The sequence below is a fragment of the Pipra filicauda genome, unplaced genomic scaffold (genome assembly GCF_003945595.2).
Source record: "Pipra filicauda isolate LSUMZ 115617 unplaced genomic scaffold, ASM394559v2 scaffold33_size4404698_pilon, whole genome shotgun sequence".
In the NCBI taxonomy this organism is placed as follows: Eukaryota; Metazoa; Chordata; class Aves; order Passeriformes; family Pipridae; genus Pipra; species Pipra filicauda.
In genome coordinates this window covers 632,692-646,551 of record NW_024104465.1, presented here as the reverse complement: position 1 = coordinate 646,551, position 13,860 = coordinate 632,692, and the positions used below count along the sequence as shown (strand labels likewise).

The following is a 13,860-nucleotide window of genomic DNA, read 5'->3' as shown; positions in this document are numbered from 1 at the left end:
GACCAGCACCTGGAGGTGGAGGGTGGCAAGCCAGGGGTGAGCTCTGCTGCTGTATTGTTTTTTTCCTGGGAGGGGATATTGACAAAACCACAATTAATGCTTTCAAATGTCCAGTTGCTATTTTAGTTTTAAATGTGAATGAAGGGTAAACTGGAACTGGTAACTTATTTCTGCGTGATGCTTGTGATTGTGCTGTAATCTTTTGTCTTTCTGTTCAACAAGAAGTCTTGAGTGAGCTTTGAAAGCTCCTCCAAGGCAGCAGGGGTCAGCCCCTGAGGTGATTAAAAAGCATCTGGAGACTGTCCTCACTTTCCCAGGAAATTAATGTGTGTTTAATTAATCTGTGCAGGAACTCTGCAGCCATGGCTGTGTGTGCTGCCCTCAGCATCTCCTTGCCCTGCTGCCCTCCATGCACGAGCAGCTGCCCAGGGCAAGGCCTCACTCCTGGCGAGGTGTGATGGAAACCTGCTGTGGGAAGGTGCCTTTTCTCCATCTGCACCCTTCTGGTAGGACTAGGGAGAGGGGAATCCTGAGCACGTGTGGATGGTCTGAACTGTGGCTGGTGCAAGCTGGAGGTGTGTCACTGTCTGTGTGTTGTGTCTAAACTCCTTACACTTTGAATCTGCCTCCATATAACAGCCAGTAAAACAACACAAGTGGCTGGAAGGTGGGATGATTTACCAGCTCCTCTGGTAAATCAGATGCTTCAGATGTTTTGGTTTTTTTTCTCCTGGCCCGTTCTCTTCTGAACACACACAAGTGCTTTACGTGGCTGAATTTCTTGGGATGATGCAGCACTAAAGATGCTGTTGGGTGTTAAATGACAGTTCAAAAAATGAGCTTGTTTTGCAGCTAAGCACAGTAAGCAGTGAGAGCTGAGACAGTATCTTATAAATGATCTGTTTTATTCTGAAGAGAACTATTTACAAAAGAAGTAGAGCATTGTTTTTACTAAAAATATGCCTTTATAGATTTTTGTAATATGTATCTTATAAAAACCATACATTTATTTACATTACTGCTACATACAAAAATTACAGCACTGTGGTATATGTACATATCTATAGATACATTCTTTCTGCTTGTCCCTGCTGTGTGCTTTTTCCCTCTCGATCCAAGGGAATCATTGCTGCAGCACCCAGACACTTCCTTTCTTGGCTTTTTGGTTCAAACAATCTTGCTTTTTATAGCTGAGTGGGGAGTAGAGAGTTTGCCTGATGGAGAGGCAAATCTGGAATTTACCATCCTAAGTAGGACAAGTGCATCGGCCCTGCCTGCAGCCTCCCTTCCTGCTTCTCTGTGCAAAATTATTCTGTTGTCATTAGCTGATCTGCTGTTCACCTGGATGGCAAGTTGCTGATCTAAGTTTGTAATAAGATAAAGTGCTAGTGACTTGCCTTTCAGTTACACTTGTTCCTTGTTTACAGTGGCTTCCCTTACAGAGTTTGTGAAGGGGAGACTGATCCCTTTTCCCTCGGGCTGCCGTAACAAACGTTTGCCCAAACAGTCACCTGTTACTGAACTGCGGGAAAGTCCTTTGTAACCTTAATCTCAGCAGGCATCTCTTCTCTGTGCAATATTTGAACAGTGACTGTGCAGCACTACTGCTTTATTTACCATTATCTCAAAAGCAAGGCTGAGGGTTGTGTTTAGAGCTGCTGATCCCACGCCTTAAATCTCCTTTGAGATCCTGAGTACCTGCCGGATTAATGCGCTTCCTCCATCTCATCCACTGGAGCCGATGTGTCCGTTATGCCATGTGTGTCCTGGGAGCATCAAGTACCACGAGTGAAGTGTCTTCTAACCAGCACTGCAAGGCTGATTCCAGGCTCCTGGCTGTGACAGGATGGAGGTGAGTGTTTTGATGACAGTGGGAAGTGAAGTAGTCGGGACCTTGTTAAAACACAACGTGACAAATGAGTGTGAAGGACTGCACGGGTGAGGTTTTTGAAGACAGAACGACAAAACCTAGCTGCTATGTTAAGGCAGTTTCTGTTCCTGTGGAGTAGCAGCTCAGCACAAGGAGGTCTCCTTTGGTGTGTTGTCCAGTTCATTACACCCAGTTCTCTTGTATTTCTGGGTTTAGTAGTGCAACTAAGTCTTTAGGGTTAAGGGGCTAGTTTGAAGAAACCATACCCAACTGGCACCTTGGAACACGCTGACTTTCCTCTTGCAATCTCTTCCATCACTCTTATTAAATACATAAAACTGCACTGGGATTAAGGATTTTCCTTAAATGAAGAGATGTGCTGTGCCTACCCCTGCAAGTGAATGAGTCGCTTTCCTCAGCAAACATGTAGCAGAAGGCACCTTTCTTCATCTCATTACTGCATCTTCATGGGATAACTTAAGGCCCTTGCCTTTGGATTGCATCCATCCATCCATCCATCCATCCTCACGAGGGTGGAGTCCCACACAGCTGCTGGGCATGTGGCTTGAAGAGAGAGCTGGTGGGGCCTGGGAAGTGACAACTGACAGCAGAAACAAGGTCTGTGAGGACCGAGATGTTCACGTGGCTCTCCCACAATAAGCAGAGCATCCTTTTCAGGGTGTAACTGTTCACAGGTATTGCTGGCATCCGTGAACCCTCCTTTTGCAGGTATCAAAGGTTACGTTAATGCATGTGGGTGTAACAGTCCTGGCAGCAGGAGATGCTGAGCATGTGCCTCATGTCTTTGTCCTGTGGAGAGTCACAGTACAGGTAAGACAGGAGGATGAGGACTCACCATCCTGAGAGCACTTGGCACTGTGCTACATCCCTTTCCCTCGCTTGCACAAGTGGATACAAGCAGATACTCAGCAGTTGAGCATTGCCTAGAAAGGAGAGGCCAAGGTTCAGTTTCTTTTCCTGCCTGTGAGACTTCGGATTCCTTTCCCCATAAGCATCAAGCTGTATTGGTGGGGCTTTGCCCAAGTATTTCCTGGAGCAGGCTCTGCAATCCAGGTTTCATTGCTTTCAAGTAAATGGGTCTTACCACTCAGCTCTTTACCATAGCTTCCAACCTCAGAGTACTCTGCTTCTTGTACATGGAGCTATCTTAGTGCAAGATGATTTAATATCAGTGCAGTAGTTTCATGCTAACAAGAAAATATGGGAATGCTCAAATCTTTGTAGGCAGAAAGGATATTTGTACTGAGGTATTATGGATGTTCTGTCCCATAGGTAAGTTGAATAATAATAAAACCCAAGCCACCAGCCTCTTACCTGCTGCTTAGAAGAAGGTTTTTGATACCTAATTCTAGCAGAAAGCTTGTTCCTGTAAATAGTGAGCAGAGAGAGCAGCTCCCTGTAGGATGGTGTTTTAGCACCAAAGTTGCTGAGCAGGGCAGAGCTGAAGGTGTACCCAGCTCTGTTTCCTGTGGGACAGTGTAGGTGGTGGCCTGTTTAAAGCAGCAGGGAGACAACTTAGGGCCTGTGGGTATCATAAACTGCAAGAATGTGTGAAAATTGCATGACAGCAGCAGGACATCTCTGAACTGAGCCTGGCATTCCTCACTGGCTTATGATGGTAGACTGTGTTAAAGAGAAGAGCTGTAAGGTGCCTATCCAGTGCAGAGGGAAGGTCCTTAATTGAGTATTGCAGGATTTCCAGCACTGCTGTGTGCGTACACCAAAAAAGTCACGTTGCTTCTTGTTGATGAAGTCGTGCAAAGCAGGCTCTGATCATCTTTGATCAGTAGGAGGTTTGGTTCCCTGCTTGCCAAAGGGCTGAGAAGTAACTCACTTGCAGGCAGGGACAAGTACTCCTCCTTTCTGCCGGGCCCCAGCCAATGTTACTGCATAGGGCAGAGTAACCTGCAGGCTTTCCAGAGTTTTGTAGACACCCTGATGGCCTTTGGCCTCAGTGAAGGCAGATGCCAGTGTGCTTTCTGAGGATTGAGTGCCAACCCAGTGTCAAAGACCCACTGACATCATTATGGGTAGGCTTTCAGTGAATTATTAGTTGGGTTTTTGGGGACCTATCCAGTTAAAATGACAGGTTTCTTCTCTGTTTGGGAGGTGTGCATGGCTTTGGGGAGAAGTGTGTGACTTGCTGAAGCTCCTCAACTACCTTTGGTCACCAGAGGGACAGCAGCTGCCCCAGGACCAAACACCCACAACTTTAATCCAGTCTGTAATCTGTTGTAGATGGTCAGTCTCTTGGGGAGAAATCCTTAACATTCTGTGTAGCTACAGACTGCAACTCTTACCTCTGTAACAGGAGGGAGCTGGAGAAGACAGTGACACCAGCAATCTGCCCCCTGCCCTGAGCTGTGAGGAGCCTGGATTCCCAGCGAGGGTGAACAGCCACGCAGAGCTGCAGGTGCCCAGGCAGGATCTGCAGTGAGGGCTCAACTTCCACCACAGAGAAAGCTACATTTGTCAAAACATGGCAGTGCTGGGGCCAGAGTGACTCCAGTCTTGGTGGGATGGATGAAGGATGTCACAGCTGCCAGGACTGGAGGGTGGTATAAATGACTCCCCTCTCTTCTCTTACATTCAGCCTCTTCTTCCCCCTGTGCTCACTGTGACAGCAGTTCTCAATCCCCTGCACTGCTCTGTCTTGGGGCTGCTTATTTCCTTCTCCAGCATGAGAATGCTTTTAAGACAATCAGAGTATTCTTCACAGCAGAAACTGGACTGTGCCGAAGCGCCTAAAATATACCCTGAAGTTTATCACTTCACTTATAGAATAAGAAAAGTTTCTTTCTATTAGTATCACATTGTCAATTTGCAAATCTCCAATTCATGTAAACATTTGGTTCAGACCAGGTGCGGTGTAAATAGTGCAGAGTCTCAAGGGTTAACTCCTTTGCCCCCTTCTTTTTTACTCAGTGGATCAGACTTGGGTCCATCAGCAAGCTGGGCAGCTGCCCCACTCCCCATCTTGAAGCAGGAACTGTTGGAGAGTTTTCTCTTTTTCAAATCAATTTTTCTTGAAAAAGGAAAAGAGACGGTTTCCTTCCGCCCCGACGGGCTCGTCCCCCTGCTGCTCCGGCCTGAACGCGGGGGAGGGTCTGGCACTCCGCTTGGCTCCGGAGCCACTGGAGAAGGAATAAGCAAGCTGGCTCCATTCCTTCGGGTGTTTGTCCATCAGCTGCTGGTCAATGACCCTGTGCATGTCATCCTGCAGCAGAGGGAGAGGAGAGGGGTGTTAGTGGCAGCTGATGCTCCAGGGGAGCTCGCGCTGGGATGCGGCTGAAATGGGTATGAAACGTGCAGTGATGAGATGGAGCAGGGATGACAAGAGTGGGGACAGGTCTGAGCCCCCACCCGACAGCAGGCTCAGCTGTGCTTGCTGCCGTGAGGCTTTTCAGTGAGCCAGGAAGATAAATCACACAGTTCTGAGGGATAAATCACTCAGGTGCTCTCACCCAGGAGCACTGAGCCTGCTTGGGACCCTGTGACACCCCTGAACTATGTTCCTCTGCTGTCTGCAGCTTGTAGATGTCCCCTTTGGGGGGAGAAATAAATAAAAAGAACAAATGCAGCTGAAAGCAGATGCTGGAAGAAGGAAGGACGTCTGTGCTGAGCAGGCCTGTGTGTGCACCGTGGGGAGCAGGCAGGTGTGGCAGAGCTGCCAGCACAGCCACGTTAGTGGGGCTTCTTCGGGGAAGGTGCTGAGGGGCTGGGGAAGGTGTGGGGGCCGTCCAGACCCCACGTGGGCTTTGCACCAGACTTACCAAAGAGAACTGAGCTCATCCCTTAAATCTGCTCCTTCCCCCAGAGCAGAGCAGTGGAAGCAATCTGACTGGCAGCTCGGCATGAACTGGGGCTTTTGAGATGTACCAGAAATTCTCTGTTTTTGTCCATGTTTGCAGCACAATGGAATTACTCTACACAAAATAATTAGCCAGTTCTGTTGCCAGTAACGGTGAGCTGCCGTGTTCCTTGAAAACATGGCTATCAATTCTACAGATTTTAAACCTTCAAATCCGTTACTTCTGCTCTAACTGTATGTTTAAACTGCAGCTTAGTGAAAATGTGTGTCCACAAACTAGCCCTGCAGGAGGAATCAAATGTTCTCCAGCAGCTTGGTCCCTGATTAGGACTGAAGGCACTATCTGGTGAGAACAAGGATTGTCTGGATGGGCTGTAGTGGTGGAAGTGCTGTTCATTTGGCACCTCATGCAAGGCAGCCTGTCAGGGAAGCACCAGGACAGAAGGGAAGGTGCTGCCATTGCCCAGCAGGTGACCCAGGTGCTCTGTGGAATCAAATCAGCCAAGTAGAAGTGGAAACTTGAACGATGTTTAATCTCTTGTTGCAGCATTTTCTGCAGGGAAAAGGATCAATAGCCATGACCTGGACCTGAATTTATTATGGAGACTTTCCCTGGAGGAGCAGGAGGGTGCAGAGCTACAGACTGGGGAAGCTTTGGATCTTTTAAGAGCAGGGCTGGAGAGAGGAAAGGCAGAGGGAGAGTTGAAGAGGTTAAGGTAAACATCAGTATTAAAATGAAACAGGTTTCCAGAGCTGAAGCTGCCATGTGAAAATGTATGGCACTGGGATTTTGAAGGCACCTCTTCTAGTAAATGAAGTAGGTACCCAGGCTCCTGCATGGCAGATCTGTGTCCTTGATCAAGCACACGACAAAGGGTGAGTATGATTTATATATATTTTTTATATATATACACAAAAAATATTATATATATATATAAAAATACAGTATGCACTATTGAGAGTCCACTGTGTTTGGGCCCCTGTCTGTCAGATGTGTGAATCAGAGAGCACAGCACTTGGCTGTGGAGGTTTTTTGCTTGTGTCCTATTTTATAGCCAGTATGATTATGTGTTTACAGAACAGAGTAATCTTGTTGAGAGTCCTTGGTAAAATGCAGACTAGAAGGGTGCAAGAACAAAATGCTATCAGATTAAAGCTTTTACTTATGCCCAGCTAAAGCAGAGACTCTTATTCTGTTTTATCAGAAACATTCACCTTTGGAAAGCAGCCCCCAGAATACATAAATCACCTGACTTGTTTTGTGCCTCTGTGGTTGAGCTGCTGTTCTGGGGACATTAGGTGTTGGAAACTATTTTGCTGCTGTGTAATAATGCTTTAGGTCAGTAAGTTGGAGACAACTTACTGCTGTGCTAGTGGGCCTGGGCCTCACCTCAGAGCTGGTGGGAGCAGCTCTGGGGTTGTTGTATTGCTGCAGTAGGACCTGTTGTTAAACCCTAAGCTGGGTTTACTCTAGCACTAAATACTAAGTGTACTAAGTAGGTCTCAAATACCACCCATCCAAACTGAAGCAGAACTTGGATCCAGACAGCTCCTATGCCAGTCTCTATTTCAGGAAGTTTTCCAGATCCTTGATAAGTGGATACAGAGGGTTAATAACATGTGCACCTCAGCCTGGCTTTTCCCGTGGTGACCAGGTAAAGCCTTGCCATGGTGACAAGGGGATTCTACCCCTCGTGCCCTGGCCTGGTGCTGGGGTGGGGGGTGTGTGTGCAGAATATTGTGGGTAATGGAGATCCCCCACTGGCCCCTCTTGCCAGATGACGGTGAGGGCAGAGAAGGATGTGGGTGATGGTGGCAGCAGATGGAGCAGGCAAGGGGATGGCGAGGGTGTGGGGAGCTCACCTCAAAGGCAGGAGGGGTGTACGACTAAAGCTGTTGGTACAGGAACTGAGAAAGGCCACTAGATCAGAAACCAAAGGAGCCAGATAGTAAAAAGCCCTGAGGAAGCAAACTGTAAGCAGGAGAAAGAAAAGAAAAGAAGAGAAAAAAAAAAAGAGAGAAACGAAAACACAGTGGAGTTGAGACAGGAGCGAGGTTGTACGGGAAAGGTTTCTACTGGTCAGGCTGGTTTTTAGCAGAGTTGGGGTCTTGCACGGTCTGCAACAAATCACTCTAAATGGCACAGACCTTTTGATTCTGCTTTATTTGGTGTTAAAGTAGCCCTCCCTCAGTGCTGGTTCTGGGAGGAGACAGCTTTGCCTGCTCTCAAGGGCTCTCTGCCTTGATGAGGGTTTTCCCCACTGACCCCAAGCAGAGCATCTCCAGGGCAGCTGTGGGACTGCCATGGGTTTGGTTTTTTTACCTTGGTGGAGAGCTGGGATTTTAGCTTCTCCGTCTTGATGGATCTTCTGAGTTGATGAAAACAGTGCAGCAACAGTCATAACAACCCCTCTGTCTCCCACCCTCCCACCTTTCTGGTCCTTTGTGGAAATGCATGGACATGCTGTGTCCACACATCCCCAAGGCTGTACCTGCTGGGGACACCTCCTGCACGGACCCCTCCCCTCCAGGGGCACAGCAGGTTACTCTGCCATGTGCACGTTCCCCATTCTGCTTGCAGCCATGAGACACAGTCTGTTTAAATGAGTGTTCCTGTATCATGAACAGCTCTCAGCTGAACACCTTGGAGCAGGGAGGGCAGCTCAGCCCCCTGAGTCCCACTGCACCACTGGCTCCTGCAGAGCCGAAACCAAACCCCCCAATCTACGGGCTGAGAACGCAGCAAACCCACAGGGAGGGGGGACAGTCACCCAAAGGTGCCTCTGGGACCACGTGCCACCCAGACCCTGCCCTGTGGGGCCGGGGCTGCTCACCTGCCAGGCCTCCAGCTGCTGCGAGAGGTTCACCTTCTGCTGGATGGCATCCAGCAGTTGGCTGTTGAGGGACATCATGTCGATCTTGCACTTGCTCAGCTCCACCTCCACCGCGTTCTTCCTGTGGGGATCACAGAAATTGGGGCATGTGACTTCTCTTTTTTCTTTTTTTTTTTTTTTTTTTTTTTTTTTTTAAAGCAAGAGTTAAAAATATCCTTGAGGAGAAGTCAACAATTTCTTTCATTGGCAAGTCCTCGCTTCCTAAACTGTTCATCTCCATTCTATTCTGGACAATCTATTAATTTGAAGAGTGGGACAGAGCTGTTGACATCATTACTATAAAACCAGCAGATTTCTGGTAAGCACACAATGAAGAATACAAAAAGAAAATCAGATGCACTGCTGTGTAAGGTAATATTGTGCCTGGATAATGTGCACGACCTGCCAGTAAAGTAGAGATCTAAAACATGGTAAAATCTATATATAAATATTCTTTCCTTTTCTTCTGTTTACTAATGCATAGAAAAGAACAGTATGTGCTAAAAATCAAATGACCTGTGTCTAATCACTTGATCAATAAATTGAAATATCAAACAAACAGACAAAACCTTTAAAGAGTACAATTGTGCTTTTACTTGGTACTTGGACTGAAGGAAGAAAGGAATGAGAGCTTATCACAGCAAATGCTTTTAAAGAATGACAAACTGTTAAAACTGTTTGAATTAAATGTTATGCTTTAAGGAGAGATCCCAATTTCAGTGGGGTTGGGAACACCACTGCTGCATTTCTTTCCAGGCATTTGATGGCCTCTGGGCCTGTAAGACCATGGACAAGGTTGCCCAAAGGGCCCTGAGTGCTCAGTGGCTGAGATGTTCCAGCTGCCAGTGGAAAGGAATTATCCTTCAGGATGGAGTAAGCTGCCCAAGCCAGGAAATGCTGCTCACCATACTGGGAGCACAACAGGTGAGCACAAAGCTTAAGTTTTCAATTAACTGCTGTGTGATGGGAAGCTGCAACATGACTTGCTGGGAACCATCTTTCCTTGCAAACATTTTCGAGAGAAATAATTACATCTTATTAACTGTAGCTAATTCCTCCCCTCCTAATAGCTCCCTTGTGCTCCCCCTGCAGAAGAGCAATTTGAGAACTTGTGTTTATATTCCAGGTACTGGTTGCTTAACACTTCCTATTATAGGATCCTGTTTTCCTATTGCTTCCCATGTTGCCAAACTTCAGCTTCAAGCAAAAATTTTCCACGCCAGATGTCTGCCTCGGGCAGTGATTTTATTTCTGTTCAGAGTCAGGGATTTTTTGGGGGATGGGTTCAACAAAAGCAACTTAACCCTTGAGGTGTGAGGTGGGAAGCATATCACGAGCCTCCCAGGAGGTTCAGTGCCTGGGAACAGCCCACTCGGTCTGGGAGGGATGTTTTCATTTCCAGCAACAAGTCGCTCTTGTCTGCTTTCACTTGCTGCCACTTTCTGCTCATTAATCACCCGCCACTCCCCCCTGCACACTCCTCTCGTCCCCGTTCCTGGGCTCCTGTGCTGCACGACAGTGAGCCGTAAATATTGGTGCTTTGTGCCAGCAGGGTCATTAGTGGATTGGAGAAACTGTGCCCTTCCACTCCCGGCTCTGGTTTGAGCACCTTAGACAGGCTTTTGCTGCCGAGCTCCCCCTTGCTGGCTGGATATTACCAGGGGATTGATGGCAGCGTGTTGCCATAGCCACAGCACAGCCCGCAACCCACACGCACTGGAAATGTCAGAACCACCTCTCTCTGCGCCTGGCAGACAGCTGGGATGCTCCTGATCCTTGCCAACAGATGGAGGTGTTACAGGGGACAGCGATGGGAATTCGGTAGCCAGCTACCTGGGCAAGAGCAGCAGGGATGATCAGGTCACTTAAGAAAGGTGAAGGGATGGTGCAGGCTGATTTAGCTCCTGCACCTTCAGAGCTGCAATGCTCCTGTGCTTCTCCTCTTGCCCGGGGCTTGAGTTTCCCTAAGAAGATGGACTTGTGGTGTCCTGGTTCATCTGCTTATTGAAGAGATTACCACATATATCCTTTCTAGCTGGAGCACAGAGGTGTGAATGTTTCTGCCCCTCTCCTCGGGGCAAAGAGTGCTCAGGGCATTTTGGCAGGCCCAAGGACAGAGCTGGGGAAGGGGGGCATAGGGTACAGGGGAGCAGAACTGCACAGGTGTGCAAGGAGGATGGGGAAAATAAAGAGCCAAACCAGTGGGAGAATCCCAAAAGGAGAAACAGAGAATTACAGGACTGGAGATGTAAGAAAGATCCTGGAACAGGAAAGGAGAGCGAGTGACCAGAGAAATGAAATGGTTTAGGGAAGAAGCCCAAGCAGGGCTGTAATGGGGATGGGCAGGAAAGCAGGGTGTGTCTGGAAGAGCAAAAGAATTCAAATACGACAAATAGGGCAGACCATTTGGTTCCCTGAAGTCCTCTCCTCCTTGCAGTGACTCATGCCAGCACTAGGGATGGCAAAAACATGCTTCACAGCATCCTCTTTAATGTCCCCAATCCTGCCATGGGGCAGCTCTGGAAATCCGCATCTCCTGCCCTGTTCCCAAGCTCCTGGCAGCATTTCCCAAGTCCAGTGAAACCGAGACTCGCTCCATCACACTGTAACAGCTACTCAGATTTGCAGAGGGTAGACAAATCCACCCCAGAGGCATCTCCTGCCAAGGCACTCTGTAACTGCTGACCCAGCCTGGCCTTGGCTGTTCATGCCACTTACTTGGCAATGGCCTCGTCCCGGTCCCTGATGGCCTGCAGGAGCCGTTCGCTTGTCTCCTTGTCTTCGGCAGCTCCTCGCAGCCGGTCCCGCTCCTCCTTCAGCGTCGTCATTTCCACACTCAGCAGCGTGACCTGTGGGCAGAAGGAAGGTGTGAAACCCAGGGCTGCTCAGGCAAATTCACCACGACTGTGTGTGTGGAAAAAAACCCCACATGGGCCAACCTGGAGGCTGAGCTCCCCTGCTTGTAGGAGAAGCTGTGTCTGCTGGGAGGGGGCTGTTAGTGCTGGTGCAACACCTCATAAAGTGTGCTGGCTTTCCCTGGGATGGTGGCAGTGCTGGTCTGAGTGAGATGGTCACTAAGCCTCAGTAACATGCAGAAACAGCACTGAAAACAGAGCAGGACCCATCTGTGACTTTGCTGTCACTATGGCATCAGCACTAAAATATTGCCCCTCTCCAAGCAGTTTGTCTTGTGAATGCATCCTCTGAGCCTGCCTGTTGTAATTCTGATCTTTCCAGGGTTAAATTATTGCTAACATAATGTAGCAGCAAATAAGATTTTTTGAAGGGGCCATTATGTCTCCTGTAGAATGAAGCTGTAGACAAAGGATATGAAAATTCCCTTTCATGCCATGGAAGGTGTTACTGACACATCTTACAATTTTAATTAGACTTTAAAATATGTGTGGAGTCTTAAATAGTCTGAGAAATGATCTATCGTTTTGGTCCTGTGCAGAGTGAGTTAATAGGGTGTGAAATCATGCAAGGATCGCATTAGCAGAGCTTTGCAATATTTCATACACGTTTAATTTCTTTTGTCTAGGGCACACACATGCTCTGTTACACTACTCCATCACCTGGAAACCCTTCCAGCGTTTGACCCACCTCCTGTCTCTAAATGCAGCTCAGTAGTGCTTGAATCTTCAAAGAAATCTTTAAATAGAGGGCAGACAGTCAAAAAGGGCTCATCACATCCAGGGCGTGGGAGGATCTGCCGTTAGGGCGGTGTGGCTGGGCGGGGCGGAGGAGGGTGTGAACACACCCTGTCTGTGTGCAGAGACTCCCCATGGTGTCCCGGGGCTGCCAGGGAATTGGGGAGCTGTTCCTGAGCCCTGCCCTCCCACAGCCCCCCGTGGGGTGCGCCTCAGGGCAGCGATGGGGCAGAGAGCAGTAGTGGGGCAATGTGAAAGGTGCTGAGCACTTCTGCAGAATTCCCAGGGGACAGAGGATCAAGAGGCCCAAAACACAGTGTTTGGGGAATGTTTTGGGATTTTAACTAGTTTTATCTGTGCTTCAGGTAAGAATGGGATGCCACTGAGGGAGAAGACTGACAGGGAGAAGATGTGAAACCATTTCCCAGTGTAGACAGAGGCAGGGGTGACTCCCATCCCCACCAGCTCACCTTGCTCTCAAGCAGGAGCAATGAATGTGTGTGGTGCTACGGATCCAAAAGCCATTTAGGAGGAGTTTCCCTTTGTATCAATACCAGTGACAGCACAGAGGAATGAGGAGGCAGCAGAGCACTGCTCCCCCAGGTTGGACCAGATTTCCATGTGCATTGATTTTCTTTAGCACCTGAACAGAAGATGATGTTGCCTCTTCGGTGGAAGGTGAGAATAATTATTAACGGGGAGCAAGTGCAAGGATGGGTTACAGGCAAAAGCTGTGGGAGATGTGTGCTTGCTGTGAGAGGCTGGAGGATTTCTCCAAGAGCAATGTCTGCTACACTGGTAGCTATGCCCCATCTTTCTTCATATCACATAGAGGTGTAAGAAGAAAATAGAGGTGCAGTTTTCGCTTTGTTCACTAAATATTCAGAGCTCTGGTAGTCAGAGACCCCTAAAAGCAGAGACAGGGTTCCAGATTTGCGATCCAGGCCAGGTCTTCTGGTCCTTCTTGGCTTGGGAGTTTGGGACGATCAGTCACAGCAAAAAACAACCACGTGCTGCTCCCTCCTAGTGTCCTGTCAAGGCCTCGTGTGTGAGGTGCTGCTCCAGACACACAGGGTGGTGTACAGGTGGTCACTCAAAACGTGTGAAAGAGCCTCGAAAGGTCTTGGTCAGCAGAGCCAGGTTGCAGTCATCAAGCCCTTGTGTCCTCTGTCTCAGGTGTGTTTAAGGGCAAGGGGGACCTGGGGGTGATGCACAGGACCATGGCAGCACAGCCAGAGAAGTGTCTGGGCTCATGTCTCACTGGGGCAGAAGTTTGGACCCCCAGTATTGTCTCTTGTGGTGGCCACATCGCTGCGAGGAGCAGTCCTCCGAGAAGGATGGGCTCCAGGGCTGCTCCCCTTCTCCACTCTGCCTCTGACCAGCTGCTCTGTCAGCAGGACCATTTCCCACCCCCACACACAGGCAGCCATCACTGCTGGGGTATTTAATGATGCTCTCACTCTTTTCAGTCCCGTGGTGGGAGCCCCCACAGCCCTACACAAGGCTGTCAGACTTGTGCTGACTTTCTGAACAGGGATGTTTTCCTATTTATTCTCTACAGGGTTACATCAAAAGGGCAATACAGCACCACTGCCAAGACCAGTGTTAATCCCATTCCCTGCTCCAGTGCAGTTG

General features: G+C 48.6%; 1 protein-coding gene across 7 annotated transcripts in view; it reads right to left on the bottom strand.

The window, feature by feature from the left end:
* Positions 1-886: 886 nt before the first annotated feature.
* Positions 887-13,860, bottom strand: part of BICDL1 (BICD family like cargo adaptor 1) — a 50,158-nt gene continuing 37,184 nt past the window's right edge. For 4 of the 7 annotated variants that reach the window (XM_027714135.2, XM_039384157.1, XM_039384156.1 and 1 more), the window contains 3 exons: positions 11,294-11,424; positions 8,537-8,657; positions 887-5,108 (listed from right to left, as the gene is read on the bottom strand). In XM_027714135.2, the coding sequence (XP_027569936.1) occupies positions 4,908-5,108; positions 8,537-8,657; positions 11,294-11,424 (453 nt within the window). In that variant the 3' untranslated portion in view covers positions 887-4,907. Of the gene's footprint in view, positions 5,109-7,565; positions 7,675-8,536; positions 8,658-11,293; positions 11,425-13,860 lie in introns of all 7 variants that reach the window. The other 3 variants (XR_003539433.2, XR_003539434.2, XR_005564593.1) reach the window with 3 other exon arrangements.